Here is a 26,076-nt window from a genome sequence, read left to right on the forward strand (position 1 = left end):
TCTTAATCTCTTTTTGAGTTTGGTTATCCTGAATCAATTTGTCCTTGTTAGTCCTGGATAAACAGATAAAAATTAAGGTTCAGAATCACCAGGGAACACCTCTTATTAGTACCTAGGACTTGAATTAATTATGTGTGTAATAATTGATGTGATATCTGTCTGCCCACTAGAGAGCCTTACATATGTCTCCCTTGTTAATTGCTCTATCACAAGCACCAAGCACAGTGTTTGGCATATGATGAACATTTGATAAACATTTACGAAATGAATGAAGTAGTCAAGATCCACACTCTAACAGAAAGCAATTGTGAGCCTAAGCCACACCACTGACTGTTTATTGAGGCATTGAAAGACATTGAGGAAAAACAGCAGAGCTATGGGTGTGACGGTGGTTAGCTCAGGCAGGATTGATGGGTACCTCAGGATGGATGCCTGGATTGAGTGTTTCAAAACTTTTTTTAAAAGATGGGTATATGTTACATGGCATTCTTAAAATGTTAACATAACTGCAAGATTGTTTGCCCTTAATGTCCTACTGCATTCTTGGTAACAGACTTTAAAAGTGATGTGCTTTTCTTCCTCCTCATTAATATTGAGATAAATTGGTTTACCAACGTACAGCACTACTTATCAGTTTGATGTAGGAATTCCTTGTACAACTCTAGAGAGCATCTCTTTATATGGGTTATTTTCCCATTTGGGATATTGTACTTATAGCCCCCATATGGCCATGTGCAGCAGATGAAAACTTAAAAAGTTAAAATGTCTTTCCCATAAAATGCTTTAAGTTAGCCTAAACTTGTAGAAATGAATCTATTGCTGTCATTTTAGGAAGATGACACATTTACCTTTTAATTATTGTATCAATAACAATTAGCTTCTCTGTTCACCAGAATATTTCTTTTTCAACCACAAAGTAGCTTGAATACCAGTAAATTAGGCATGGGTGGCTGCCTCAACATCAATGAAACACTTTCTTAAACCCCTTTTCTTCTGCTAAATCCCATTTAACAGTCCAGTGTATCTCCCCAGGCAAAACAATTAGTATTTGTTTAGTTAAATAAAACCAATTTGCCTGGTGTAGCCTTTTCTACTTGTCAGCCTTAAAATGGTGCCTGAAATATCACATATTTATTATAGCAATCCTAAAATGACAAGTAATGGCATCTTAAGAAAGATATTCTTTTACTTTACCCCAGACAGACTGAAACACAATTGTGTTCTCAGCGGATCACTTCTTAGACACACAGCTGGCTCAGGAGGAGGAGTTGTTCTGCTCAGACCTTGGGCCAGATGATAAATAAGCCTGGGCCTGAGTTTTGATCTGTGGAGATGTTAATTTGCTGCGATAAATCACTGTTGAGTTTCCTTGGATAAGGGGCCAGGGTATTCATTCTCCTTCTGGATAAGTTATTAATTCAATTTAATTTGAAATGTTAATGCTTGGTTTGAAGATTTACCCAAGGAAAAATGTAGGCTTCCAAAGGACCTAGTTATGCAGGGTAGGATTCTGAGCCTTTCACTGAACAATTTCACAGTAAGGCTGTTCAAAATGGAATTATTTTCATGGTGACTCTTTTCCATAGCACTCTTTGTGCAAATTTTATTACACTACAGCTTTTTCTTCCTAAAACATAACATGCTGGATGTTTGCATTAAATATAGAATATTTGGATCATCCACGAGAAATACAGGAGACTATGCTTCTCTGGTGAATTGAGGCCATTTTTTTAGGAATGGTGCTGTAAGGCTTTGGAAGAAACATTTACAAGCAAAACATTGGCAGAGTTTTAATTTTATTTAATGACCGGCTTCCTACCAGTGATCTTGGCACCCTGTGCAGTGATTTGCAATCAATTAATCATACAGAATGTGGTAACACTGCAATAAGGACATTGCCTCGTAAGAGTCTCATAAATCCACCAGAAACACACAAAAAATGGGAATTGCGTGCCCAAAGACCTCTTCATGCAAAACCCCAAGTGAGAAGGGGGTTTTATGTTCTCTTTTCTAATGTATCCTCAGAAGCCTTAGTAGTTTCTTATGGGTTCTGAATTTTAAAGTTCCCATTTCTCAAAGACAATTGGATCCTTTACTGTGTTGTCAGCATAAGAGTCTATAAGTTTTAGGCTCATTCAATTTAGACATTGATTGTTTAGACTGTGGGAGTTCTTGATTCTTTGGAAAGAAAGCCATGGTTTTGTTTTCCCCTAAATTCAGGGCAATCATGCTCAACTATAAGAGACCATATTTTGGCGAGTTTTTGCAGGGATGATTCAGAAAAGAAGCATGTTTCCATCCTGAAAATACACTGACATTTGCTAGAGGCAGATGGCAGAAAATGGGATAGTGTGACATCAGACATCAAGGAGACTTCGCATACTTGGCTCTGCCAAAAGCTTCTTGAATCTGCGTGTTCAGGATCCTTAGCTTGTATTCTTGTCATTTCAGATGTGCCCTTGCAGTTAACTGTTTAGCTATGATGGATTTTTCCCCCTAATTTTAGCATAGTAAATATGGAGCTATTAAATATTCTTAAAATTATGTAAGCCTCAGCCCTTGGATGGATGTGTATTGTGTTGTCTTTATTCATTTTCATGTAGTTCTGTTTTTGGAATGTTCTTATAACAAGAATATGGAAGCTTAATATATATTCCATCTGACTAAAATTGAACCCTCTTTAAAGAAACTAAAGGTTTTCAAAGCTGTTTTACTTCCAATGAGTAGGTTAAACTTCTGGCTCTTGATGAATTTATTCCTATCAAAAAGTTGTACTATTTTTGATTACTTGTTAATTTATCCAGATTGGCATGTTCTACACAAGTTGAGCTCATTCTATATTTTTAGGTGCTTGGTGCTTCTGTTCAGTATGAGCCCCAAAATATACTCGCCAAGTGCAGACTACTTTTCATAGCACGTAGATTGGAGGGAATAAACACAATGAGCAGTTTGGCCAAAATGTGATGGTCTGTTAGTCAGCATCTGGTAATGAGGCCATATTTTGCATGGGCCCCAGTATGAGAAAGTGCAGTTGCACGTTGACATCTCTCTTGGGACTGCAGACTAGAGCCATATCCACCTTGAAAGGTAATACTGCAAGGGGGGTGTTCAGCCTTCTCTTAGGGTACTCCACTGAACTACCTACATAGCTTGTTCTTTTTTTTAAATTTAGTTATTTTATGCTGAACAAGCATTCTGAGGCAAGGCAACATGAAAAGTCAAATGCTAAGTTTGTCTGTTTGAGCTCCTCTGCTCTGAGCTGGCTATGAGTTGGTTACCTTAATGAACACAGGGCGAAACGCCTAACGCTGAACTGGGTGAGCTGGGGGCAAACAAAGTACTGAGAAAAATCATGTTCAAAGTATCCTTCTCATAGAAGTTATCATTTGTCCTGGCGAGAATATAGAAGGATTTTTTCAAATGCTGCTGCCACTAAAACATATGCTGTTTATATTTGTCAGGTAAGCGATGTGGATACATAGATATGACAGATACATTTGTCAGATTCAATCTCTTGCCTGCTAAGATATCCCATACCCACCCCCGGCCACTTGAGAGGGGCACAAATTCTCCTTTTGTAAATCAAGGTGGGCTTAAAGGTAAAACTTATATTTTCTCAAACAAACTTGTAGTACTTATGGTGATGGTTATTTTCAGTTTTTGTTTTGCTTTAGAGAGACTATTGGCTAACTTTGAGGATGTATGGGTCAGGAAAATTCTAGAGAATGTGCTTCATGAGGGCTTCATTAAATGGTTGAGTCAACAATGACCCAGAGATAGCAGTAGGGTTGAAACCTGCTTAGCAATATCATTTTATTACCAGACTGGCCAAGAAGTGGATCAGACTAGACATGTTCTTCTGAGGAAAACAGGTGATGTAATTTTTCCCTGCCATTCAAAAATGAGAAAATAAAGAATCTACCCCCCCCAACCTCTCCAATCAAGTTTCAGCAAAAGTAGACTAAAGACACCCTTTTCCAACGTAATGAACTGTATGTTGATTGATCAGTGCTGCACTTTTAAGTGAGGGATTTGAAGGAATGAACAGATGAATGCACTTGACTAGTATAGAACAGTGGACATGGTAGACCAGCACAGTGGTGAAGACAGAGAGTTTGGGTATTGACCTGGGCTCAGATTCCAACTCTGTCATTTATTATCTGTGAAATTTTAAGCAGGTGTTTAAACTTACTTGGTGAGCCTCAGTTTCCCCATCTGCAAAACTGGCCTTCTGATAGTACCTACTCTGTAGGTGGTATGAGGATTACATAAGACAGTATGTGTAAAATTCTTAGGCCTTTGTGAGTACTCAGCAAACATAGTTATTGTAATCACTGATTGTATCTTGCGAGAAAGGAGTGAATTACTAGTAAGTGCATTCGGTCACTTGAGCCGTGGGACTGCTCCTAAAATGGTTGCTCTGGTGACCAGAGATACTCGTTATGCCTCATTTGGGTGTTGCCCAAGTCAACATGTCTCAAAAACTGTTCCATAATTTGGCTGTTATTAGGTATATACGATGAAAAGTTCCCATAATTAGATAATTTGGGGTTTGCGTGACTTTTTCCAAACCTGTATTGTGCTCCTGAGCCCCGTGAGTCTCCAGCAGAGGCGCTGCCCAGCCTGCGTAAACACGGCATCCTCCTCCTCCGATTCCTGGAAACACACTTTGGGAGAAACACCGATGTCAGGGCATGTCGAAATAAACTCCTTGCGTGTGGCACACCCTTCAAATACGTTTTTCCTCCCTTGGGAACAGTTGGAATCCAAATGACATATCCCAGCATGATTTACCACCCGGGCAATATTTTGACACCCAAATCTAAACCCACAAATTTCAGATAGAGCCTTGTTTAGACCCCAGGCTAGCATTTGGGCCTGTGGATCTTAGGGCTTTTCTGGGTCAGCTTTCCAGGGCTTATTCAAGCCCCCTGTGTGCTGGAAGTCAGTCATCCCTGAGGAGGTACAGGAGGCTCTGTGCTTGTGCCTTGAGGCCCAGTCTGGCCTCTAATCTCGCAGCCTCATCTCCAGCTGTCCCCTCCTTTCTCACCCTGTGGTCCAGCCATGTGAAGTTCTCTCGGTTGTGTGGAAGCCTTCCCTCCCACCCCCGGCACCTTCCACACATCTCTTTCCTCTGTCGGGAACATCCTGTCCTCCACCCTCTACTCCCAGCCTGGTTCCCTCTTGCTCATCTGTCAAGCCTGAGCTCCAGGACCATTTGCTTCCAGAAGCCTCCGCAGACCACTCGGTCTGGGGGAGGAGCCTCTCCCGTGCGACCCTGCAGAGCCCAGTGGAAGCTTTTGTTATTTTCCACAATCTTTTCTCACTTGTTTTCCCTCTAGACTCTAAAATGCTTTACACAGTTTGTTTATTGAGATATAATTTACATACGGTGAAATGCTCAGATATTAATCTACCGCCCAGTCAGTGTTGTGAAAAGAGTATCAAGGCACAGAACATTCTGTCACCCCCGAAAACTCCCTTTGTACCCCTTTCCAATCGACCCCCACCCCCAGAGCAGCTAGTCATCTGCTTTCCATCACCACAGAGTAATTTTGCTTGTTCTAAAAAGGCATGGGCTGGAATCAGACACTCTGTACCTTTCTGTGTGTCCAGCTTTTCTCCCTCAGCACGCTATTTTGGAGACACAGCCATGTTGCACGAATCCGTGGTTGGTTCTCTGAATGACTGAGTCATGTTCCATTGAGGAACATGCACAGTCTCCGTAGCCCTTGTGTTGATGGACGCCTGGCTTGTTTCTAATTTGGGGCTATTAAGAATAAAGCTGCATTTAACATTCTTGTGCAGCCTTTTTGTGAACTATGTTTTTATTTCTCTTGGATAAATACCTAGGGGTAGAATTGCAGCTGAGAACTGGGAAACAGCTTGCATTGTCCTGACTACAGACTTCCCTGGTGCTGAGACCAGGTCTTGTTCGGCTGGGTTTCCCTGGTGTCCAGCCCAGTGTAGGGCACACACCAGACACTCGGTGTTTATTGATGAATGAACGGATAATAAGCTCAAACCAGTTTTCATTCTGACAGCCTCACTCATCGCTGAATGTTTTGTCCATCAAGGAGATAGAAATTTTATTGGCTAAATGTGGGTTCATTATAGGCAGGCAAAAAACAGGGAGAACAGGGCTCCCTTCCCACCTGCTCTTGGGCCTGCCTCCCTTGTTTCAGGTGACAGTGTGTGCAGGTGCAGTTAGCTGTACAGGTTGACATGGGCCACAGAAGGGTCCTGAGCACCAGTAGCCACCAAGCTCACTTCCTACAGTTAAAACTCCCAACACTCCCATTCAAGACCCTCCCAGACATACTTTTTCAGCCCCGCTACCCCTTGGTTTACCTGCATGAACCTTATTTCAGCAAACTTGACACCTCCCCTTTCTTCATGGCATTTAGCACTTTCTCACCTTTACAGTGGTCACAGACTCACCTGGAAGAGCTCCCACACGTGGCTACCTCTACCTGTTGACATCCTGGTCAGCCTTCAAGGCTCAGTTCAGATGCTTTGTCCTCTCTGAAGCCTGCCTCACCCACCCCATCTGCAAGCTCTCCCTCTCTGGAGGCTCTGTGAAGTGGTGTCCACCTGTGAACAGTGTTCATTAGCCATTTAGCAGGATATCCTGCCTTTATTGTACTTATGTGTGTCTGCATCTTCCTACTCTGTGGGGTAATAGGCTCGTCTGGGTCAACGTGCTCAGTGGCCCTCAGCAGTCTGGTAGGAGCTGTGGCTGCTGGTCGCTGAGAGAGCGGCTGAGGCTACTCGTGATGATCCTTGCTCTTGGTGGCTGATTCCACTAAAGAGAAGTTAAATTCTACAGCAGGGCTATGGTTCCTTCTTGAGAAAAGTTGTTTACAGAAGAGAATCTATATGCAAAGAGGAGGCTGTTATACAAACTTGGGGATTCATGTCACCTGGTGGACACGTAAAGGAAATTAGCTTTCTTTAGTCACAGGTCACATGTCTCACATGTCGTTAGGAAGCACGAATGTTGACAGCTAGAGTAGCTCCATATACCAATTTTAAGTCATTTCCTACAGGGAGAGATGGCTGCAAGGAGTAGAGCAGTTTATCCTGTGACATACATGCTTTGTTTTGTTTTGAGACGGGGTCTCGCTACCTTGCACAGGCTGGCCCCCAACTCCTGAGCTCAAATGGTCCTTCTGCCTCAGTCTCCCCGGTAGCTGGGACTAAGCCATGCCTAGCTGTTTGTTCTCTTTTGATTGCTGTTTTGGTAGTTTAAAGTCCTAGTTTTGCCTCTGTTCTACAAACTGCCTGCTTTCATAATTGCAAAATTCCCCAAAATATTTCAAGTTTAATTTCCAGAAATGTAATAGAGTGATCTTTACTATGATAACAAACATAAATGTAAAAAGAACATCCAAGAGCATGAAAATCCACATTGAACAAAACATATTTTCTGTATATTATGTTGTACTTTAAAAATTATAATCATTTCTGAGTGACATAAACTTAAAGCTGTAGTTGGGAAAGATATTTCAGGGTTTGGTTTCTTAGCAAATGTTATTTCAAACAAATAAGAATTATAAAATCAATGCTTCTTGTTTTTAAAAAGAAAAAAAATTCTTATATTGCCCTGAAAACAATAAATACCAATTTCTCAAAACAGAATAGGCCTATAAGTTCTTTGACATCTCATAATTTTGTAGTTGATCAAGAGAAAAAAACACTCATTTGTAGATCTTTAAAGTAAAGAATTGGATGCCAATTTTTAAAAAGTCTCGGTAATAACATAATTGTTAAGAAGCAGGTAGAACTAATTAGCTTGGGTGTATTATATTTAATTGCTTCCCTCTCTCTGGCTTAAAGAAAAACACTGCATCTTGTATGCTTAAGAATTTTAACAGCTGTTTTTCCCTCTGCTGAACCAGTAAGAAGTAAATGCAGCATTAAAATTCCTAGGTTGATTTCCAGCCTTATTCAGCTGGCAGAGAAATGAATTTGATTCTTCTCCTCTCAGCAAAATGAGAGGCATAACTCTTTTGGTGTGGGTAGGGTCACGGGGCAGGCAGTTCCCAGAAAGTCGGCTTTTTTGCTGTGCCCTGGTCTCTAGATCTTTAAGAGGAATTCAGTGTCACGAGAGCACCATCCTGTCCTTGTAGCTGGAGACCTACATGTCATTTAAGTCAGCAGTCCCTGCTTCTTAACAGGAACTCCAAGATTTGAATATCTTAATTTGTTTCAGTTATTTAAAAATTGAACTTGATATATATTTTTTGTCTACCTGAATATATTATGGACAATTTCAAACATATACCAAATTAAAATATAACAACCACTCACACACCCATCACTCAACTGCAAAAAATTGGGAACTTAAGACCAGTTGTGTTTCATCTAGACTTTAACCCCTCAATACATCCTGTATTATTTTGAAGCAAATTCTAAAAATCATCTGTAAAACATTTATTCATCCATAAATATTTTAGTATTTGTCTCTAAAAGATAAAGCTCTCTTTTAAAAACCATTATGACAACTAGGAAAAAATGAACAATAATTTCATAGTATCCACATATAGTCATATGTTTAAATTTCTAATTCTTTCATAAATGTCCTGTGTGTGTGTACTTTTTCCAATTTGTTATTTTTGTCTCAGATCCAAATAAAGACCACACATTACAGTTCTGTTGTAGTTCAATGCATTTTTTGATATAAAAGTTGTAATTATGAAAAATGTCAAACTTACAGGAAAGTATAGAAAATATGTATTAGCCATGCACTTAACAAAAATTAACCTTTTGCCCTATTTGCTTCAGATCTCTCTTTGCCTTTTTGCTTTCTCAAAGAAATAAAGTGTTGTAAATACAGCCAAAGTCCCTCCCCCCTTTTTCCTTTGTTTCCTACTCCTAGTTAACCAAAATTCTAAAATTGGTGTATATCATTTCCACAGTATGTTCTTGCCACATGTATGTATCCATAAACAATGACACATCATTTTTTATTTTTAACATCTACATAAGTAGCTATTTAATACACATATACATATCTTTTTGCAACTTGCTTTTTTCACCCAACATACATATGCAGACACATAGAACAAATTGTTCCTTTTAAACTGCTATATATTATTCCATTTTATGAATAAATACCAATATATTCATTACCCTATTAATGTGCATGTAGGATGTTTCTAATTTTTTCCTATAACAAATGATGCTCAGTAAACACCCTTTTAGGCACATCTGCTTGGGCACATGAATGAGTGTTTATTTAGAGTGTAACACCTAGAAGTGGTGAAGATGTCTTCAGTTTTGCCTGGTATGACTGATTTCTTTCTAAAGTTGTTGCACAATGTAACTATCACCAGCAATATATGAGAATTCCAGTTTCTCCAGATCCTACCCAACACTTAGTATTGTTAGGCTTTTACAATTTTTGCCAATATTATGGGCATGAAATGGCAACTCATTCTTTCAATTCATACTTCTCTGATTACCAATGAGATTTAGACCATTTTGCATTTATTGCCTTTCTAGAGTTCATCTTCTGTGAATTTCCTGTTTGTGAAAGTTTTTTTCTAACAGCAGATTTTAGAATTTCAAAAATGTCCATTCTTAATTATATAAACAAATTAAGTCTTTTTGAAGGGGCTCAATATATTTTGTGCTTTAAGAGATTTTCAGAGAAATCATATTTACAAGTACATGTGGACACTTTGAGATTGGAAAAAAACATTTGTGGGAGCTAGACTCTTTCAAGATGGAGAAAAAGCAACTGCAAGTGCAGAAAGTCCTCCAAATGTTGTTATTGACTACACTGTTCCATCCTGCTGAGACTTTAACCATCTGTCTGATTTCTCATTTGCATACTTCTTTCCCACTTCTCACTACATTTTCCTCCAAAGCTCCTATACCTCTCTCAATAACTTACCAATATTATTTTATACACACTCAATACAGCCAGTATCTGTCAGCTTTTTGTTTCCTGGAAGTTTTGCTTTTAGGATCCTCTGTCCTCCTGTTCCCCTATAGACGCATTGCTCTCCCTGGGCCAGCCCTTCACATCTCTCCTGCGTTGAATCCTCTGTGCCCTCAACTCCATGCTTCCTCCTGTATGATAAATCCCTTTATTTGATGGGACATATCTCCAGGACTCCCCTAACATAAGGTCTAATGAAGGTAAATTTTTTCTGGATTGGCTGAAATGTCTTTTTCATTTCACTTATTTATTTTTTCTACTCTGACACTTCTTTTTCATAATTTGGGCCTAGAATTCTAAATAAAAGATTATTTTCCTTCTCAATTTTAAAGGATTTGATTCTTCCACTTTCCAGAATTGCTGTTGAGAAGTCTGATACCTTTCCCATTCCTGATCCTCTGTAACCTGTTCTCACCTTCTGGATAATTTTAGAATTGTCTTTTTATCCTCTCTCGTCTGAATTTTATAATATGCCTCAATGTGGTCTTTTGTTAAAATCATTTTTACTGGTTATTTATTAGGCTTTTTTCAATCTAGAGACATGTTTCCTTCAGTTCTGGGAATTTTTTTTTTCTTCTTTTAAAAAATATTGCTTCTCTTCAGTTTTATCTTACTGGAACTGTTTCTAGTTGGAAGTCGGACCTCTTAGATCCTCTGATTTTTTTTTCCTTCTATTTTCATTTCTTCTTCTTCTTTTTTTAACTTTCTGGTAATTTTTATGTCCTTAACCTCCTACTGTTCCATCGACTTTTTAAAAAATTTAGCTAGCATTATTTTAACTTCCAAGACATTTTCCTTGTTATAGTTCCTATTTTATGGAGTCTTGTTTTAGGGCTGAAATATCTTTTATATATTTCTTTGAAGACAGTAATTATGGTTTTTGAAAGTTTTCTTCAGTTTTGTGTGTTCGTGAGTTGTGTTCTGTTTTCTCCAGGTTAGGTTTGTCTCTGTGTTTACTTTAGGCTCCCACGTTCATATTTCACAGTAAACCTACTTGGATTGGTGTGGGGTTTAATTAAATGAGATGTGTACACAGTACGTAGAACACTGCCTGGCATTTGGTAAGTACTCCATACGTTATGTTGTTTTTGTAATTTTAAAGGTTTTCCACAGCCTGGCTATTTATATTTATAGATCACCTTGAAGCACCTTAAAAATAAATGTAAATATTGAACGTTTTGGGGAGAAAGTGATAAAAATATAAAAGGTTAGTGTTCTAAGAAACCTGAGAAATCTTTCAGTTCAAGAATTTTTGTACCTTCCTCTATTTCAATCAGTTTTGAGAAGTGGCCCAAGTAATATATTAGAAATAGTAGAGCAACTACTACAGTTTGGAAACTACTAATGTTTGATATGTATCATTATAAATTAGAGAAAATTCAACTTTGTCCTCATAGTACCAATTCTCTTCCTCATTTGCATTCTGACATACTTTTACATGGAAAGAAGAGCTTAAAGTTACTGCTTTTGCCTCGGCATTGCTAATTCTTTATAGCTTATTTTGACCTGTGTCACACTCTATAATTTGGGTAAATCTATGGGAGCACAAATCATCCTGAGGGTCGTGGTGGGGAAAAGTTAAGGACTGACTGCTATCTAGTTCAAGTGCCAAAGTTTACAAATCAGGAAATGGAAGTTCTAGATGTGATTATTACCCAGGGCCAAACAATGGTAGTAGCTTAACAGAAGCTCTGTAATTCAATTCTATTCTTGAACATATTTTCAGTTTGATTCTACCAAGAAGACAAGGATTTGACTAAATGAAATTTTAAGGTCCTTTACAAACATAAGAATCCAAATTGGTGATTCTCCATGACGCTAAAGTAGATAGAATTTTCAAATTAGACATTCACTAATTCTTTCATTTAACAGCATATACTGAAATCTATGATTATGACCTCAAATCTACTTTGCTATTATTGGACTTGCTGCACTATTTTTATTTCCTATTTCTTAAATGTTACTTTTTTTTTTCTTAGCTTTAAATGAACTCAAATGTAAAAGATTAAAGAATAGGAATCCAAATTCCAAGAGAACCTTGTCCATTCATTGCTAAGGTCAAATACACCAGGGTATAAAATGAGATATTTTCTGAGTTATATTTTACCTAGAAGATGTTATTAGATTTTTCTAGGCAAGAGCAAAGACCATACCTGAATCAGTATCATTTTTTTATGGGTAGCTATAAACTCAAATGAACCTTATCAATTTTATGGCATAGGTTCACACAATTTGTGTGTCTTTGTAAATAGATATAAACCCATACATGCACTAGCCAATGACTTGTCACACAGTTATATTAAAATTGACCTAAATATATTTGGCATCCAGAAGAGGCCTCTAATTTATTGCCACAGTGTTCCATGTATTTCAAATGCATAGAAGCTAGGCTGTTGGAACAACAGAGAGCCCTTTATAATATTATAGTCCAAATATATGGAAAGCTATGGACATAAAAAAAAAGTTACCATGGAAATTTTCAAACATAAAGTGGAGAGAATTGTTTAATGCAATGCCATCTACCCACAGTTCAATGCTTTTTCTCTCTTCTCTCACATTGAGTTATCTTAAAGAAAATCCAGGACATTCTATCATTTCTTCCCAAAATACTTCAATATCTTTCTTGAAAAGATAACGACTCTTTTTAAAAACATAACCACAATATCATTATCACACCTAAAAAATTTAACAATTGTTACTTAAAATCATACTGTTAATACTTGAATTTCTCTGTCTCATAAATGTTTTTCCGCCTTGGTTTGTTGAATTGAAATCCAAATAATTTCACATATTGCACTTGGTACATCTCTTAAGTCTCTTTTAATTTAAAATTCTCCTGCTTTTTTCTTTTTTAATCTTACAAATATTGGTTTAAAAGACTGGGTTGTTTATTTGTCAGAAAAACCGGGTCATATGTTTCCAAAAACTTTCCCACATTCTGGATTTTGCTGATTGCATTCCCAGGGTGTCATTTAACATATTCTTCTGCCCTTATATTTCCTGTAAACTGGTAGTTGGGAATAGACCTGTGATTAGATGTAGGCTTTATTTTTTGACATGAAAAAAATCTCCATAGATAATGGTGTAAATTTCCTATCTCATCCCATCCTGCGGCTCACAATGTCTGTTTCTCGTTTTGTGATATTAAGATTGATCTGTCCATTACAAAGCTTCCCATTGGCTTTTCTCCTAATGCTTTCAGCAGTCCTTGATGATTATTGGCTGGGTCCACTATAGACATCACAGACAGGGTTATGAGTTATGAATTTGGAAAATGTCACCTATTTCCAGCTTCTCACTCCTGACTTGTTCTGTCATCTTGGTCATTTGTTGTCCCTTTATTCATCTATAAAAGATTTGTGATTCTCTAATGCGCTATTCTCCAAAGTATATTACATGGTGCACAACGCTATAAGGTATAGTGAGAAAAGGCCCCCCGAGTTTGGGGGATAGCTGCCCACTGTTTCTTCTTCTGAGAGATTTAGAATACACGTGAGCCTTTTAAAGATTCTGAGAGATCTGTCAGTTAAGAGACTTGATTTATGCAGAGTTTCAACTTATTTGACCAATGCAGTTTTTTTTCATTAATACCTATTAGAATCCTGTTGACAGAAACGTACTTTGAAATGCATCTCAAGGAAGAGGGGAAGGTAGAAGGCCTTCCCCTTATCCCACGGGGGCCTGCTGATGTGCAGGTCCTGGCTCTGTAACAGTGGCACGATGCTTCTTGGGAGAAGCAAGAGTGTGAGAGTGAATTAAAGTTCAGACAGCAGAGAGGACTGATGTATCATGTCATGCATGTCACCTGTTAATATAATCTCATCTTCATTGTATTGATTGCTTTAATTGCTGTATCTCTTCTCAGCATTGCTTATATAGCCAATATAGACTACTCTAAATATGTTAAATACTTGTAAGAAAATAAATTCTAACTCTCACATTCACAACTTTAAAAAAAATTGACACAATTTGCTTCTTTACAGATTTATACATGTACACACCACACACACACACACACACATACACACACATGCACAGCCCAAAGCACACTTCAGTTATTTTGTTTCAGGTGCAGGATTGGCACATGAGGAATAGAAAAGGGAATCATAACACTAATTTAGATTGTTTGCTTCAGATGTTAACTCCAGACTGATACTCATGCCAGAGCCTCACATCCTGTTTGTGGCTCACTATGGAAAATTGAGTTGAGCAAAATTAGGGACAGAGACCAATTTTCCTTTGCTCTGAGGATTCCTCGAGCTCTGTACAATAAATGTTTTCCATTAGAAGGAAAATGTTGTGCTTTAATGCTCCTGAGAGAAAATAGCGATTGCCAGTAATGCCATCAGGAAACGATTTTTTAAATGTTTCAAAGTGTAAGCATGAGTCAATCATTAAATAGGGAATACAACTGATTTTGCAGAGTTGGGACATTAATGATAAAATCATTTTTTAAAGGTAGAATTATTCTAGGAAAGTGTGAATTTCAATTTTAGGAACATGCACAAGGGATATAGTAATAAGTACAAGTCAGAATGCTTGATTGAAATAAGCAAGAACAGAGTCAAGGCTCAGAAGACACGAAGTTCTGTTTTGTGACCTTTGTTGGGGAGGATGGAATAGGATAAGACACAGTGAGGGTGGAACAACGCGTCATCGATGATCTCAACAGCAGACTAAACACGCTTGGCACAGCCCTGGGCTCTGGGTGTCTGGCCATTGGGAACGCTGGTGAGCTAAGTTCAGACCTTGACAGTTGATGTTTATGATGAAAGTTGTACTGGTGCTTTTAGATTTAAATAAAACTTTCATTTCAAAATGATCATGATTTAAAATGCTTTTCTATTCAAAAAATTCAGAAAAAGGCAAAGATGACGTTAATTAAATATTTTGAAAATACAGACAACCCTTTTCTACTTGTCACAAACCTCTTCTTTATGACAAGTTACTTCTAAGTTCGCTGTTCATCGGAGAGGGGACCAAGTGCAGATTTTGACTGTGGATGTTATCTTCCAGTCATTAGTTAACTTTCCCAAACACTGTCCTTTGAGGATTGTGTGTGGGCTCACCTCAAATACGGGTTGTTGGGAAAGACTCAAGCTACAGGGCTGGGTCAAGTGTCACAATTACCTTAAAAACATAACTTTAAATGCAACTTCAGGTGATGAATTTGATTGCATTTCTTGAGTATAAAGCAGTTGGAAAATGGATTCATTTTTTGTATCTCTAAAATACTATTTGGTGGATCACTGGATCCAAACACAAATGTAAAAATTCATGTACAACATAATAAGTTTAAGAGGCCTTAAGGTTGATTTCAGTTCAATCATTCACAAACTGAAGCCCAGAGAGGGAAAATGGTTTGCTAAAGGTTACATTTCATCTTGTAGTTTAAAAGATTTCATTCATTTCATAGTTCAGGAGTCATTTTATTCACTCTCAATATGACATATAGTTGCATTTTACACACTGAGTTTATAGCCAATTATCTAGTTGAAAGAATAATAAAAATGGTGAACTGATGGAGGGAAGGCTGATTCTCTTCACTTTTAGTTAGAAATTTCAAATTTTGGGTGAGCAATGTGTGAAAATGATAAAACCACAATGTCGACCAACAGGTTGCAACTCAGAGTTAAAGACTGGGAGATTCAGAGAACTGCCTCCCCACATGCATGTCCCTTAATAGCGTGGGTATTTTCTGCCCCATAGACCCATAAGAAAAACGACTGGTGCCAGCCAAAATGTGTATACCTGTAATTTTTAAAAACTGTATTAGGAGACTAACTTAGACCACCACAGTGGTCCTCATAATGTGAATATGGAAATTTCTTATGGAGGCTAACATTTTAGTGTGTGAACAAAAGCTCAGTTATGTAGCAGAAAAAAACCCTGAAACAAGATTCTACTTTTCCACTTGGGTTAGCCAGGCTTTGGGTCTTTTATGTGTTTCAGCTTATTTTTCCTTATTTTAAGGTTAATAATACTCACTCTGTTTAGTTTCCAGAGATATGGTAAAGATCAAATTATTTCTTTTGTGCCAAGAGTGAAAGTTGTGTTGAGACACCTGGTTGAGAGGTTCTTTGTAGTTTGAAGTTTTGTTTTATTATAGTAGTATTTGGTTTTTAGTTGACCAAATTATGATTTTATTAATATTTCTTTGCTTGTTAAAAATAAGGTATTCCATTTTATGCCCATCAATTTTATAGGCATTTTTGATCACACATGAAATTGGATGATTAATTTGACTCCCCAAGAATTCTGCTTTCTGAATCAGTGAGGCTTAATTTTAACAAATGATTTTTCAATTTAGAGTTCTGTATGATGGTCCTACTCTCTAGGGTAGAAAGTGTGGGAAAAGGTGGCTGGCCTTGAGAAATATGCAACTGCTGTGCTGGAGTTCTTGCAGGGTTGAAATGGAGTCATAAAATCAGAAATCACAGAACAGTTTCTAATTTCAAAGACAGACTGCCTGACCTTGCCTACATAGTTCAGGTAGAAACCAAGAAGGAACATGGAGAAGGAAATTGAGTTCCCGTCCAGGTGACACACAACCACAGCAATATCCAGTAATACATCTGGAATTACAATGTGGGCTGTTCACCTTAGGGCCCAACAAGCTGTCACCCAGAAATGTTTTTTTTCTGTATTCTTATTCTCATTTGAAAAAGTTCTGATTAAACCTCTACACTCTCCCTACGCGCGCGCGCGCGCGCGCGCGCGCGCGCACACACACACACACACACACACACACACACACACACACACACACACACACACACACACACACACACACACACACACACACACACTAGCCAACCCCCTTACCCCCATTCATTTTTAGTTCTCTAGCATCCTGAACTAGAGCCTACAATTTAACTTAAAAGAATTCTTTCTGACACACATTGTGTTCTTTGGCTCTTTTTGAACAAATCTTCCTTTGAAGTCATTAAGGGGACTTTCCAGATACCTAGACTCACCACTGTTTTGGATTTTTTGCTTCATGTTTCACACCCCAGAGGAAGGAAACTTACATGGATTAAGGGCTTCCAGTGTGCCTGGAATTGTCCCATTTGTCAGCAGTCACCTCCCGGCTGCCTCATTCCATGTATGATTTTTCATTCTCAATGTAGTAATTCTTGTGCCTGGCTGGACCTTGTGTTGGCAAGGGGGCAGCACCGTGGTGGCTTAGGGGACCTATTCATTCCATCAGAATCGGCTAGATGGACATTTTGGAGAATTTTTCTTAAGTTGTGTAATATTAAACAACAGTTTAACTGGAATTATTTGTGTTTAGAGGTAAAGTGGCTTCATTCAATGGCTGGGAAAAGGAATTGAATTTGTGAACGTGTGTCGTGACTACAGACAGGCATACTTTGTCCCCCAAGGTGGTAAAATAGGATGGAGAGCATTCTAGCTTGATTTGTAGTGTTGCCCTGATAGTGAAATCATTGCCTGGGGATACTTGTGTCTGCCTGATTGAATAAGGGAGGTTCCTAGTTCTCTAATAATTGTTGTGTCAGTCTTGAGAAGCTTAAAATGCCTTTTTTCACTTTTGCTTGCTTTTTGTGTGTGTGTGTGTGTGTGTGACTCTTCAAGATGTAGTATTTAAGGAAGGAAATTATTATTAAACATCCAGGGTCTCTTAATTCAGACAGATGGTCAAGGCATTTCCGGCACAATGAGAAATAAGTATCCCGAGCATCTTGGTCAGAGGAGCAAAGCGTCTCTACATGGCAACGGTCCTCTGAGTTCAGATCTACATTACTTCCTACCTGTGAGATGTAGGGTTCAACTAGCCTGAGCCTCAGTTTTCCATCCTGTAAATTGTTGGTTACAACATTTTGAGGCTTAAAGAGATGATGAAGGTAAAAGACCTGGGACAGCCCATGTGCCCAGAGAAAGCATTCTATAAATGGGGGTAGTTAGAGGCATCTTCAGGAGCTATGTTTTCATTAGTTCGTTCCTGGTATTTGAGGTACAGGATTTGGAATCAGGGCAAGTAGAATCAAGTCACCCCACTGTGGTGAATTTTTTGTGTGTGCCCATTGGCATCTGAAGGGTCACGGATGGCCTAAACTTTTGAGCAGAGCTGGCGTGCAGACTCCACCCCTCCCCTCCTCCTCCCCACCCTCCCCTCCTCCAGGGTCTCCTTTGCTTTGGAGCACAGGTCAGCCCTTGAGACCTTCCTCCAGGTGACCATTGTGTACTTCCTGTGGCCCTGGCCCTGGCCATCCCCCCCTGTCTCCTGTCAGAAAGCATGAGGTGTAGCAGAGGCCACCACCTCCCCAAAGATGGAGCCTGGTAGGAACATTTTGCCTTCATTCCTGCCAAGCCTTGCTTACTACTTTCTCTAGCAACCAAAGATCCTCGCCAGGAGGGCAAAGCTCATGAGCAATTTTGTCATTAGCCTGCCAGCCTGTATGTATATTCGTGTAAATAATGGAGGCTTTGAATAAAAGGTGGCTAGGGTTGGCATGGCCTCTTCTTAATGACTGAGAAAAGAACAGGTGGGCTTCAGGGCTGTCCACCCTGCCTACCCACCTGGACCTCCATGTCCACTCTATATTTTGCTGCAACAGAAGCTGGTTATTTGTAATTTTTCCACGTGGCTGAGCCTCAGGGAGCATGGTCAGTGGAACAAGTACAGAGAAAATGGTTTGCAGCAAGTATTTTTCTTTCTTCAATCAAACCCCCTTTGTCTCTCCTTTAAACCATGATATCAGAACGTTTTTACGAGAAAAAGGGGAGAATACACAGTGCCCTGCTGTTGCTAGGTAACCAGAAAAAACCCAAATCCGGTCATAGTCGATACTGGCATGATTTTTCCCTAGGAACCCGGCTACTCTTGCTTTGTGTACTCTTGCTTTAGTACTTACATTGTGTAGTATTAACAGACTTGTATAATGGTGAGGCTAGAGAGTCTCTTTCATTTTTCAACTTCTTTCTCCCCACTTCTTGCCTACGTCTGCAAAGTCCCAGATATGTTATTTGAGTCTTGAGGTCAATTCTTGACTTTGAGATATTCTGAGGGAAGGTGCTGTGCATATGTAGATATGGTTTATTACACAGAGCTGGAGTATATACTGTATTTCCAAGGCCTCCACCCATTTTAAAAAATAAATGGGCACCCCCGTCTCAGCAGTAGCAGTGATTTAACCTCTCACGAGTGGTAACTGGTCTTTATTCACTTGACACTTCTCTGGGAGTATTTTGTAAAGGTAATTTTTAGCCACAGGAGACACTTGTGCACACAGCTGAACACATCTTAATTGATATTGATGAAAATGTTAGATAGCAGTTATGGTCCTTTCTCCCTGGGCTCGGCCATGCTCTCTATGGCTGCCTATATGGCCACTGCATTTCCCAATCTCACAGAGCTCGGAGCCTGAGACGTCTACCTGCAGGTCCCATAACTCTCCTGTAACCTGTGCTGTCTGTCTTTTGCAGATTTGGACACCTCCCAGGCCGCGTCCCCAACCCCCGATGACTCACATTCACACCACCCTCAGCTGCAGACATTCATAACAGAAGCAAAGCTAAATCTACAGACAATGACCAGACAAGACGGGGAAATTGGAGATGGAGCTGAAGAAAATATTGTTTACCTCTAATTGTATTGTCATTTTTCCAAACAAAACAAAACACTGGCACTTTTGGGAGAAACTTTTTTTTTTTCCATTCCTTATGTATGTGTGATTGTCTATGTCCAAATTGCTTTAAGAATAATATTTAATATTTCATGCAAGTTCATTTTGGGGGCATGAGTCTTATAATTAAATTATTGAAAGCAGCCCTGTTTGTATAATCTTTTAACTTATCACACCTAACTTCAGACTTCTGGAGGAGAAACTAACTTGAATTAGCTGAAGCATTTTAAAAAGTTGTTTTGACCCTACAATAAAATTCCACATTGCATTTTCTGCTGGATCATCTGGATTTCAAAATGTCTTTTAAGATTTCAATGACGCAATTTGGATTTACAGAGTGATATTCACATCGGATGACCTTGCATGGTCCCAGCAGTTGCTTATCAAGAGTAGCCTTAGTGCCCAAAAAGGCAGAAGAGGATGTGGGAAAGGCCTTTCCTTGGCTAGTTTTTATGTGCTAATTTCCTTTGGGGTCATCTCTTTTACAGTCACCATTCAACCAAGGTGTCCTGCCTGGGCACCTGTTGTGATTGGTCAGCCACTGTGCCAGAGACATGGTCCGGACACACTTAGGACCTGAGGTGTGTGCTTTGCAGACATGCTTTCTCAGTCCTGTTGCTGCTGGGGTGGGGGTGGGAGATCAATCCGCAGTTCAGCATCATCTTTCAACACAGCCCAGAAGTCCAGAAGTCCAGACCCCCCAGCAAGTCAATTGTGATGTAAATAGTGAAATTCCTTTAGAGGCCTCACTCCTGTCAGCTGGCTTGTCCCTGCTGGCACCTAGAGCACCAACAACCACCACTCACTGGAAGAAACTCTTCCCTGCATGTTTTTGAGGACAAAAACTGCTCACTCTTGGTGAAGCTTTCTGCCTGGATACAGTTTTCCTCAAAGGAAAACTGGTACATCCTGCCTTCAGAGTAATATTGGTCTCTGCTTGAGAAACCAGGAAATATTTTCATCTTGTTCAGAATTACTTGTATATGTTTTGGTGTCAATAAATATCTTTTACCTCGTTATTTTACTTTGTCATTTTAATATTAAGCATAGGACCATAATAAAACATTTCATACACACATACAATCTCTTCTTATGAAAAGTGAAAATAAAGGAGGACTATTAAATTCATTTAGAATTGTAGCACTTACTGGGAGAGAGATGTGATAGGAAGGGAAAAAAATTCACCCAGATCCCTGTGTCTTTTTTTTTTTTTTATTCTTCTACTAAATTTGTAAGTTGTATGTCTACATTATATTTTCACTTAGGCAAAGTAAAATCTTAGTTTTTAAAAAAGCCTTTTCTGGGCCATTCTTTTTCTGACTTTTGCTGCTTCTGACTATTTTTGTCATAATTATCTTAAAAAAGTTCAGTGAGTAATCTTTTCACAGAATAGATACAACTTATTAAAATTCTAGTCAATCACTTCATCTCCAAGCTGAACTCCTAAATTATAAGATGCATCTCCCATCCCTAAAAACATCTAGAAAGAGAACTCTGTTTTTCCTCTTTCCCTAATAAAGTCTATTCCAGAATCCTATATCTCTTGTATGAAAAGCATATAGATATTTCAGTCTAAACCCTTGCTCCCATAGTTATAAATATCTTCCCTCTTTTCGTGACAGTGGATATAGAAATAGTGAAAATATGTAAAGATGTTCAAAATCCTTATGAGTTTCTTTAAAAATATGTGTGCTCAGCCAATTTTCAAGTCCTACAAATCTGAGGTCTTCACACAGTCCCCCTGGGGAAGCCTGAGCTTTTTTTTGAGATACCTGTACTCATAGATTCCTCTTGGTAATGCTCTTATTTAATATGGCTTTTCAATCAAATATAACTAAATTTCAAAGCTTTCTTAATAATTCCTTCCTTTTCACTTTGTCCTCACTATGTAATGAGCTCAGATCCTGCTATGGTCTGAACATTTGTGTCTCCCCAAATGCATACTTTGAAAACCTAGTCACCAATGCATTGGTTTTAGGAAAGTGATTAGATCATGAGGGCAGAGTCCTCAGGAACGGGATTACTGCCCTTATGAAAGAGGCCCCAGAGAGCTTGCCCCTTCACCATGCGGAGGATGCAGCAAGAAGACACCTTCTATGAACCAGGAAGTTGGCCCTCACCAGACACCGAAGCTGCTGGTGCCTCGATCTTGGACTTCCCAGTCTCCAAAACTGAGAAATAAGGTTCTGTTCTTTATAAGCCACCCAGTTGATGGTATTTTGTTGTAGTAGCCCAAACAGATTAGGACGGATATCAAGAGAGAGTCACTATGTGACTCGAGTATAAATTTACGTAGCCTAAGAGAAGACCACTCTATTTCCCAAGATCATAGATGAGTTTACCTCAAAGGATCTACTTTTCCCACCAAGTTAAGAACTTATAAAAATCATCCATCCTTTAGAGATTTGTCCTGGAAAGAAAAGCAATGTTTTTGCTCTGTCCCTTCCAAGCTACATGAGTTTATGCGTTGTCTCATTTGGAGTCCGAGCTAGTCTGCATTTCCTCAGGACTGCATAATTGCTGGAATCGTGCAGCACTTTCCAGCCCACTCACAGTTGAAGCCCTGTTCATTCAGAAAAGGGTGAAAACACTTGCTGTTTTTACAGCAAAGGGGTGTGTGTGTGTGTGTGTGTGTGAGTTATGTAAGGGGAAGAATGTGAGCATAATTAAATCATGGGATGACAAGTAAAAAGGAATATGTAATATGTATTCCATCCTGTGACCTAGGGCCACCTTTCAAACTCAGAACCAGCCTGAGGTTATTATTAAGGGTCAACCCCTCTGTCTTTGCTGTTGAGAGGCAGCAGAGCACAGCAGTTGCGAGTATGGATTCTGGAGCCAGTTGTGCCACTCATTGGCTGTGTGTCCTTGGCGTGTTACTTCACCTCTCTCTATCTCAGTTTCCTCATCTATAAAACAGAGATGATCATTTTATAGAATTGCTGCCAGAATTAAATGGTTAATACATGCAATGTGCTTAGAACAAAGCCTGAGGCATAGTAATCACTCAATATATTTTAGCTATTATTATCATATCCTTAAAAAAATCTTTTAATAATTGCCCAGCCTCGTCTTGGTCTTTAGGCAGATTGCTCCTGCATAGCCAGCAACAGCAAATAGGGAATTCGAATGCCTGGAGATTGTCAGGCACAAGACTGGGCTAAGGTTTCACAAGGTTAGCTTTCAACTTATTTGCATCTCTAAATCTCCTCCTAACTCATGTATTCAATAAGCATTTATTGATTGTCTGCTAAAAGCCAAGCAATCTGTTGGGGACAAAATAAAGATGAACAAGCCTGCAATGATGAACAAACCTAGAACCCACAAGACAGGATTATAGGTGGAGAAGGAAAGAGAGAAAGGTGGGCTCACATTGCTCTTCTGCCCCCAGCTCCCCATTTTCATCTACCACTTAGGGCTGTGTGGATGATGGAAAAGGAAAGACAGGGGGACACACAGAAGGAAGATTCCAGAATGATCTTATGATCGACACGAACAGTTTATTGTGTTCTTTCCTTGACTGCCTCCCATGCACACATCACCGTCTACCAGTGTTAGAGAGGCAGTAAAAAATTGAGGAAAAGCCAAACACACTTGGGCTCTGCTTACAAATCTCCCGCAGGGCTACAGGGTTACACAATACCAGGGGCACCGTTTACATTGTAGGAAATCATGCCCCAGGGCACCCATGCTGTGGAAGCCAATGTGAGTCGAACCTTCTGGAGCTGTACAATCCTGCAACCTCACTTCTGAGCTAAGTTTGCTTTGCTATGAAATGGGGATAATGATGATAGTCATGGCCTGCAGGGCTGTGTAAGAACGACATGAATTAATCCCAGTACAGTAAATGGCACACAGTAAGCGCTGTAAAAATGATAGCAGTTGTTGTATGGTGGGGATAGAGGTGGAAAGAAAGCCGGCTTGGACATGCTCAAGAATCAAAATAGGTGGGGCATCATTACTTCAGTTTTTCACAGCCCATTTTCTTGTGTCCTGAGAGACACCCAAGGTCAAAGCCTGCTCTAATGCCGGGCTCAGAGTGAGAGCTTCATGGCACTTGCTGAAAGAAGGGATGAGTAGATGAACGAGTCTTGGAAATCTGAGATCAAACGGTCCACGGAACTAGAACTAGAACCCTGATCCTTTGCATTTCTTTGCCTCTGGCTGGTGAGTTCAAAGCAGTCACTTCAAGTTGATGATTGAACTTCCTTTTGAATGAAGTAAATTGAAGGGGAACCATGGTTCAGTAGTTCTGTAGAAGCTTCATGGCTGAGAAATTTCGACATGCCATTAATTGAATCTTAGTTTAGCCTACCAATAAAACTCTTTGAAAAGCAGAAAGTGAGAAGTTTTACATACTACCACAGCCAAGGGTCTCATAACAATTGCCCAAGGACAAAGAATGAACTCCATGAGAAAGCAGGATGATATGTTCTTCGCTAATCTCACTAGATTCTATAGTTACATTAGAGAACTGTCCCTTATTTCTGCAAGAGCCCTAATTGCCACTGCCTCCAGCGACACCTCTTTTATTCACAGCCCTGGCGACCCCCACAGCCTTCTGGCTCAACCTGGCTCTGTCCCCAGGCAATCCAGGGATAAATCATCCCCAGAGCCACCGGGGAAAGTTTGGAAAGGGTCCCTTCTTGTTCAGAGGCTCAATTGAGCGTCCCCATTTTATTTCATAAAAGGGATCTGATTTGTCTACTAATATGCACTTTTACTTACCCAAGAGCTTGTCTAAATTCTTTTCTTCTCTCTCCTCAGCCAGTTTTGTCTTGTTTGCCTATTCACAGAAGGAAGCAGGGAGGGGAAAGGAGCTAGAACTCTGATGAATGGTTTACTTCTTGTTAGCGACCCAAGTTAAACATTTAATGGTGGAAGCCAGTGTGGACTGAGATGCCATTTGGGGGTAAATGCCTGGCTTCATTTCTCCATGCTCTCTTTACCACTGCTTGCCCCAGCGCCCCCTGCCCCGCCCCACGCACGCCATGTATGTCTGAGCCGGTTTTCTGCGTAGTTGCCAGTGCTTATTTTTACAATCTCTAACATAACAGCTTCGAATATAAACACAAACATAGCCAGCATCAACGAGAGCATCTGCATAGGCCACAGAGCTAAAACAGGCTCTCGGAAATGTGCTTGACATTTCCCTTGGCAGCTTCACAGCCTCCTTGGAAAGCCTTGGGCCACCTCTCCATGCTGGCAAGCTCCAATTTGGGTGAGACGTTGGCAGGTGCCAGCAAAGGACAATAGGCTTTTAATTAAAGTCTGCAGAGCCAAAGCTCAGGAAACACCTCCTGAAGAGTTTCTTTTAAAAACTCCCATTTCTTCTAATTGCCCTACAAACAATAACTGTATACTCCACCAAGGCGACTGTGGCCATGAATCTTGTGTAGTGCAGAAATGGCTTGTTACATAAAGGTAATAATGGGATTTTTTTCTCCTTATTTTTCCTTTTTTTTCCCCCAATAGCTTGAAAAAGTGGTGTTAACTTTTATTCCTAGTTTGGGGCAGTTGTTTTTCCTATGGTGATGCTGAATGTGATCGTATAACTTGCTATTTCCATGCAAGCACGCTCCGTGCAAAGTTCTCATTATATCTGACACTAGAATTAATGTAAACCTATTTTGGTAATGGCCATATTTTGAGTCACTCACTTAGAGGAAGATTTTCTAATGTGGAGTCTGAGCCTGTTAAGCATCGTTGCTATGGAGACTGTGTGAGAGTTGGATTAATTAAGGCCCGAACAGATGTTGTGAAGTGTGCAGAATGCACTGTTTTCTGTTAGTAATTAAAGAGGTTATGTGTGTACGTGAGAGAGCAGAAAAAATAGAGGCAATCAGAGACAAAGCAGTCAGACAGACAGATGTGTTGGCACTGGAGACGTAACCTTTCCTTCAGTAAAACTCACTGCTGATAACTCTGCTGACACTACTCTCTTTTCTCTTCCACCCATGCCAGACAGAATAATTGCTTGTAATGGCCAAGCAGCCATCCAGTCTTCCTTTTTCGGTCTGATTTATAAGAGGCATAGGAACATACAAAAACGTGTTCTTGGATCAGTAGGTTCAAACGACCTATCTGTCTGAACACTCAAAAATCAAACTGGACTGTGTAAATGGTCTTTAAACTACCTGGCAGGGAGGCCAAGTTTGCAGAGTGCAGCTATATGAGTTGTCCAACCTGCTGGTAGTATTGTCATCCGTGAATTGGTAGCCAAGAGAGAGACTGGCTGCCCAACTGCCATGGAGAAATTGTCAGGGGAATGCCTTCAAGATTAGAAAGCAAATGAAACATCAATATGGCTCGAGTTTAATTTGGAGAATATTTGTTTCAGTTTGAACTAATTCTTTGCTGTTTAAAATACTGTATTCTCTTTTCCCTTGAGTAAAATATTAATGTTAGGTTTAGGTCTGAGTTCAGCAAATTGGGTTCCATTTGAGTCCTGCTTAGTGGCCCCAGTGAGGAGTGTTCCTG

General features: G+C 39.6%; 1 protein-coding gene across 5 annotated transcripts in view; it reads left to right on the forward strand.

Moving 5' to 3' along the window:
* The window catches only part of ARHGEF28 (Rho guanine nucleotide exchange factor 28), a 265,920-nt gene extending 245,305 nt beyond the window's left edge, over positions 1-20,615 (forward strand). For all 5 annotated transcript variants that reach the window (XM_045566117.1, XM_045566119.1, XM_045566118.1 and 2 more), the window contains one exon: positions 19,397-20,615. In XM_045566117.1, coding sequence (XP_045422073.1) covers positions 19,397-19,560 — 164 coding nt within the window. In that variant the 3' untranslated portion in view covers positions 19,561-20,615. The remainder of the gene's footprint in view (positions 1-19,396) is intronic.
* The last annotated feature ends 5,461 nt before the right edge of the window (positions 20,616-26,076 follow it).

This window comes from Lemur catta, chromosome 12, assembly GCF_020740605.2.
Source record: "Lemur catta isolate mLemCat1 chromosome 12, mLemCat1.pri, whole genome shotgun sequence".
NCBI lineage: Eukaryota > Metazoa > Chordata > Mammalia > Primates > Lemuridae > Lemur > Lemur catta.